The sequence below is a fragment of the Ahaetulla prasina genome, chromosome 12 (genome assembly GCF_028640845.1).
Source record: "Ahaetulla prasina isolate Xishuangbanna chromosome 12, ASM2864084v1, whole genome shotgun sequence".
NCBI classification, from domain to species: Eukaryota; Metazoa; Chordata; class Lepidosauria; order Squamata; family Colubridae; genus Ahaetulla; species Ahaetulla prasina.
The window spans coordinates 22,167,863-22,174,392 of NC_080550.1; the positions used below are offsets into that span (position 1 = coordinate 22,167,863).

The following is a 6,530-nucleotide window of genomic DNA, read 5'->3' on the forward strand; positions in this document are numbered from 1 at the left end:
GAGTGAATCACTCTACTCAGGATGATCTTTGAAGTTTCTTCAACCAATAAGGGTGCAAACCCTGACCTTCTCAAAATCTCTTGGCTGTGCAAACCCTAGAATTCCCACCCACCACACCTGGTATTCCGAGAACCTATGACAAATTCTGGATGTAGCAGCTGTATGCCTTGGTATTTGGATAGGGTTCCAAACCCTGTTCATGTGCAGTTCTTATTTAGTGACATTGACTCACAACTCTTCTCACAATCCTGTATCTCAATGTTCTACACTAGGGGTCTCCAACCGTGGCAATTTTACGACTTGTGGACTTCAAGTCCCAGAATTCCTCTGGGAGGAAATTCTGGCTGAGGAATTTATGCTGGCTGAGGAATTCTGGAAGTTGAAGTCCACAAGTCGTAAAATTGCCAAGGTTGGAGACCTCTATTCTACACTAATAAGATAATGGAAGAACTGTCAATTTAAAGGAGCCAGATGAGTGTTAAAAATACATTTTGATGTGGCTTCCACATCAGAAAAAGATGGTTTCCAGGGCTGACGGGCTGGACTTAGCAATGCCCCCCTCCCTACTTTTTGTTTGCCAAAGTCCTCTGAAGCAGGGGTCTCCAACCTTGGCAACTTTAAGACTTGTGGACTTCAACTCCCAGAGTTCCTCAGCCAGCTTTGCTGGCTGAGGAACTCTGGGAGTTGAAGTCCACAAGTCTTAAAGTTGCCAAGGTTGGAGACCCCTGCTCTGAAGGATTTTCTTTTGCTAGAAGAGTGTTAGGCATTGTGAAAGACTCATGCAAATGTATTGGATGATAATGCCGATAGAGACTGTATTGAGTTTGGGTGTAGCTGGAAACGGTTGCTTTCCGGAAGCAAGTGAGGAAGTAGAATAGCAACCGAATTGTCAGCTAAGGGAGAAAAAGAGGAAGCAGAAAACAGTTTGCTTCAGTGGGAGTAAAATGTGCTTCTTTAGATCCACCTACTTGTAGATGTTTTGAAGTTTCCTCGAGGAAGCTAATCTAAGCCAGTCAATGTCAGGTACAAAAGACCAGATCCACACTGAGGTCCAGTTAAATTGACTTATTGCTAATCAAGCCGATGCACAGGAATCTATTTTAACTAACTGTTAGCACCTGCTAGGAGTTAGACAAAGATCCATAGAGTTCAAGGGAGGTTGAACTTAGTTTGCTTATGGCTACACAGGGATTCTAGGCTGATTCCGCTTTTAACTCCACCCCAGGATTTGCCACTCCTTCTCCTACAGTCGAGGGAACCTGCAAATAGATGGAGCAGTGTGGGGCTTAATTAGTGGTGGGATTCAGCCAGTTCACGCTGATTTGGGTGAACCGGTTGTTAAATTTATTTATTTATTTATTTATTTTATTTATCAAATTTTTATACCGCCCTTCTCCCGAAGGACTCAGGGCGGTGTACAGCCAGAGATAAAACACAGAATATGTACAATTAAAACCAAATTAAAAAATAGCAAATTACAAAAAAAGGCTGATAATCAAAATTAAATTTAAATTTTTTAAAAAAAATATTAATAAAACCCCAATTTAAAATCAACTATTATGCCAGTCCCGCTTGAATAAATAAGTATGTTTTTAGCTCACGACGGAAGGTCCGAAGATCAGGCACTTGACGTAGGCCAGGGGGAAGTTCATTCCAGAGCGTTGATGCTCCCACAGAGAAGGCCCTACTCCTGGGGGCCGCCAGCCGACACTGTTTGGCGGACGGCACCCTGAGGAGACCCTCTCTATGAGAGCGTACGGGTCGGTGGGAGGCATAGGGTAACAGCAGGTGGTCTCGTAAGTACCCGGGTCCTAAGCCATGGAGCGCTTTAAAGGTGGTAACCAAAATCTTGAAGCGCACCCGAAAGACCACAGGAAGCCAGTGCAGACTACGGAGCAGTGGTGTTACGTGGGAGCCACGAGTGGCTCCCATTACTACTTGTGCAGCCGCATTCTGGACTAACTGCAGCCTCCGGGTGCACCTCAAGGGCAGCCCCATGTAGAGAGCATTGCAGTAATCCAACCGAGACGTAACCAGAGCATGAGTGACTGTGCATAAGGCATCCCGGTCAAGGAAGGGACGCAACTGGCGCACCAAGCAAACTTGGTAAAAGGCCCTCCTGGAGACGGCTGCCAGATGTTCATCAAAGGACAGCCTACCATCCAGGAGGACGCCCAAGTTGCGAATCACCTCCTTTGGGGCCACTAACTCGCCCCCAACAGTCAGCTGTGGATGCAGCTGACTGTACCGGGGTGCCGGCATCCACAGCCACTCCGTCTTGGAGGGATTGAGCTTGAGTCTGTTTCTCCCCATCCAGACCCGTACAGCTTCCAGGCACCGGGACAGTACTTCGACCGCTTCGTTGGGGTGGTCCGGGGTGGAAAAATACAGCTGAGTATCATCAGCGTGTAGATGATAACTCACCCCGAAACCAAATTGCTGGCTGGCCCCTCCCTTCCCCACCCCGCCCTTTCCAGGAGTCTCCACGCACTCCATTTTGGCTCCCTGTTAAGTGCAGGGAGGCCTACTAGGCCCAAAACGGGTCATGGGGGGGTCAGTGTGGCCCCCCCGCGACCCATTTTTGCTCCCAGGGGGGTGCAGGAGGCCGAGTGCTGCCTGTCACATCCCCTGGCCATACCCACCATGGCCACGCCCACCCAGCTGGCCATTAGGGCACAGAACCGGTTATTAAATTATTTTAATCCCACCTGGGCTTAATCATTATAGATAAGAAGAGAAACCAACCACACTTTTGTGGTAGCGCTGTGTTCCCAACTATCATGTGCCTAAATGAAGTCAAGGCCGTCTAAGCTAAGAAGTCTGGGTTCGAAGACATCAGGAAGGTCCTTGGTTGGGGAAGACTTTGTCCGAGTATGAATAAGCCACCTCCAATCGCTTTGTTCATTGTCTTCTGATGTAATCAGATATGCAGTATCTTCTTTATAGGGCAAATACATAATTTCTTGGTTTTGTCATTATGTAACTGGAGGAGGTTGCGATACAAAAGAAATGGAGGTTGCTGTATATAATAACAATTTAATAAAACAATTGAGATAAAAAAATCCTTGACAATGTATGCTGGCACGTGGATGGATGGGTGGGTAGATGAATGAATAGACAGAGAGAGAGAGATGGAAGATAGCTATCGAAGATATGAAAGAGAGAAAGAGATGGAAGATAAATATGGAAGATAGATATGGAAGATATGAAAGAGACATGGAAGATAGATATGGAAGATATGAGAGAGAGAGAGAGAGAGGGAGAGAGAGATGGAAGATAAATATGGAAGATATGAAAGAGAACAGAGATGGAAGATATGAAAGATGGAGAGATGGAAGATAGATATGAAAGATGAGAGAGAGAGCGAGAGAGAGAGAGAGCTGGAAGATGGATATGGAAAATAGATATGAAAGAGAGATATATATATACCACATTCACAAACAACTTGGGTGTTCATAGCATGTTGCATAAAACAACTGTATCCCACAACATATGGCGGGAGGGGGCTGCATGAAACTTATGGGTTGGAGACCAACAAATCCTTTAATGGATCAATTTCCAACTTGTTGCTTTTTGAGGGACGGTAACTTGGGAGACCCTTGCAATTCGTTTGCAAGGAAACCTCAACACCCTGCGATATGTTGCAGAAACGTATGGCGTGGACTATGGGTTAGCCAACCATGGTGCCTTATAGTCCCTGAACCTCCTCCAAGACCCATTTACAGTTTTCATCAAAGCCAAATAGAGAAGCAAGTGTGTCTTCCAGTTGTTGTTGTTGTCGTTTTAAGGATTCTGTCCACCCACCCTTCTCTCTCTCTCTCTCTCTCTCTCTCTCTCTCTGCCCCTCCAAACACAGCTATATCATGTGACGCATAAATAAATGAGGGGCAAAATGAGCTGTCCTAAAAAAGTTTGCCGTGCTGCTGTGATGCAGAACATTCTAACCTCATCCTGTTTAGCTGTACAACACAAACCCTTTTGCCCCAAATTGCAAAGTCCCCATCCAGGATCTTGTGTAGGATGAGGCTGAGAATAGCTCGCCTACACACTTCACACCCGTTCGGGGAGATGCATTCTTGTGTTTTGCTGATGCGCTGTGTGTGCGCTATTTTTTTTTTCTTCTTCTTCTCTGACCCAGGGCTGGTGAACAGTGATGGGTGTGTTGATGGATACTTTCAACCAACTGACTCACGCAGGGTGGATTTTTTTATTTTTTATTTTATTTAATTTTGTCACAACAGTATACATAAACATTGTCATAGTAAAAAAAAACATATCATGAAATATGTATGTATATATATATATGTGTGTGTGTGTAAAGGATATGCATAGCTATATTAATTAGATATAATAAAGAGAACAATAGGACAGGAACGGTAGGCACTTTTGTGCTCTTATGCACACCCCTTATAGTCCTCTTAGGAATGGGGTGAGGTCAATAGTAGACAGTTTTTGGTTGAAGATTTTGGGATTTTTTGTAGAGACTATGGAGTCAGGTAATGAGTTCCAAGCATTAACAACTCTGTTGCAGAAGTCATATTTTCTGCAATCAAGTTTGAAGCGGTTGATATTAAGCTTGAATCTATTTTTTGCTCTTGTAATATTGCGATTTTTTTTTTAATTTGCATTTATATCCCGCCCTTCTCCGAAGACTCAGGGCGGCTTACACTGTGTTAAGCAATAGTCTTCATCCATTTGTATATTATATACAAAGTCAACTTTTATTGCCCCCAACAATCTGGGTCCTCATTTTACCTATCTTATAAAGGATGGAAGGCTGAGTCAACCTTGGGCCTGGTGGGACTTGAATCTGCAGTAATTGCAAGCAGCTGTGTTTTAAAACAGACTGTCTTAACAGTCTGAGCCACCAGAGGCCCTTATTTTGAAGCTGAAGTAGTCATTTACAGGAAGGATATTGCAATAGATGATTTTGTGTGTTAAACACAGGTCATGTCGAAGTCGACGTAGTTGTAAGTTTTCTAATCCCAGGATTTCAAGCCTGGTGGCATAAGGTATTTTGTTGTTTTCGGAGGAGTGAAGAACTCTTCTAGTAAAATATTTCTGGATGCGTTCTATTGTATTTATGTCAGAGATGTGGTGTGGGTTTCAGACTGATGAGCAGTATTCAAGAATAGGTCTGGCAAATGTTTTGTACGCTCTAGTTAGTAGTGTAGAGTTTTTGGAAAAGAAGCTGCGTAAAATTAGGTTAACTACTTTTAGAGCCTTTTTTGCTATGTAGTTGCAGTGGGCTTTGGCATTTAGGTCATTTGATATGAGAACTCCAAGATCTTTGACAGGGTGGGGGTCGTCAGTAAGGTAATGACCATCAAGTTTGTACTTGTTGATAGGATTCTTTTTTCCAATTTGTAAGACTGAGCATTTGCTGGTAGAGATTTGGAGTTGCCAAGTTTTAGACCAATCGGAAACTAAGTCAAGGTCTTTTCTTTAGTATAAGACATGGGTCTCCAACCTTGGCAACTTTAAGCCTGGAGGACTTCAACTCCCAGAAATCTGTTCAGTGTCTTAGCCCCTGAGCCACTGCATCCCTTGTAACTGAATAGGGACTAAATGAATGGTAAGACTCTGAGCTTGTCAATCAAAAGGTTGGCAGTTCAGCAGTTCGAATCCCTAATGCTGCTGTGTAACGGGGTGAGCTCCCGTTACTTGTCCCAGCTTCTGCCAACCTAGCAATTCGAAAGCACTTAAAAAATGCAAGTAGAAAAATAGTGACCACCTTTGGTAGGAAGGTAACAGCGTTCCATGCGCCTTTGGCGTTTAGTCATGCCGGCCACGTGACCACCGAGAGGTCTTCGGACAGCGCTGGCTCTTCGGTTCAGAAACGGAGATGAGCACCGCCCCCTAGAGTTGGGAACGACTAGCACATGTGCAAGGGGACCTTTACCTTTAAAGAACCTTAAACGACTGGCTATAAATTGAGGATTACTTCTACCCCAGAGGACCTGCTACCATGAAGAAGATTCAGGAACAAACAGATTTTTTCCCCCTGCCCCTTGAAATAGTATAATGTGGCCATTTCCTCCTCTTATTTTTGAGCAACTTGACAAAATTTCTGTATCTTTCTTTAGGAAGAGGGTGGGTGGGTGATAAGGAAGCTGCACCAGCTCCATTAGCTTCCTCTATGCCAAAATATCTCTGACCACATCTTCTGCCTCCCACGCCAGGGTAGCTGTGAGCCTTCAGCTTGATTAAGTTTAAAAGGTCATCTTCTTGTCAGATCTCTGCAGATGCTTGCAGATGTTCCTGAGCCGAAACCAAAATAGGCAGTCTGAAGTAGAAGAAGAAAGTACTGTAGCAACAATATCACATGAGTAGGGAAAGTCCTGGGGGGTCTTTTAAGGGCCAACCCTAGGCAATTAATCCCTCTCACCAAATTCTGGCCCCCAGATCTAATCTTGAGTTTCAAAGACGTCATCTGGCCCAGTGCAGCAAAATATATTTTTCAGTTTTGGTGTTCAAACGGGAGGCCTTTTGTTGTTGTTAATAGATAAGAGTTTAAATATTTTTTGAAA

At 44.1% G+C, this 6,530-nt stretch overlaps 1 protein-coding gene across 1 annotated transcript; it reads right to left on the reverse strand.

The window, feature by feature from the left end:
- Positions 1–387: 387 nt before the first annotated feature.
- LOC131184152 (uncharacterized) lies at positions 388–4,106 on the reverse strand. The gene is made up of 2 exons (XM_058155184.1): positions 724–4,106; positions 388–585 (listed from the first exon to the last, which is right to left on the reverse strand). The coding sequence occupies exon 1, from the start codon at positions 2,494–2,496 to the stop codon at positions 1,558–1,560; it is 939 nt and encodes a 312-aa protein (XP_058011167.1). The 5' UTR covers positions 2,497–4,106; the 3' UTR covers positions 388–585; positions 724–1,557.
- Between the last annotated feature and the right edge of the window lie 2,424 nt (positions 4,107–6,530).

Bases quoted from the DNA above. Each gene is read 5' to 3' on its own strand.
- LOC131184152 (XM_058155184.1), bottom strand. From the start codon at position 2,496: ATGGAGTGCGTGGAGACTCCTGGAAAGGGCGGGGTGGGGAAGGGAGGG.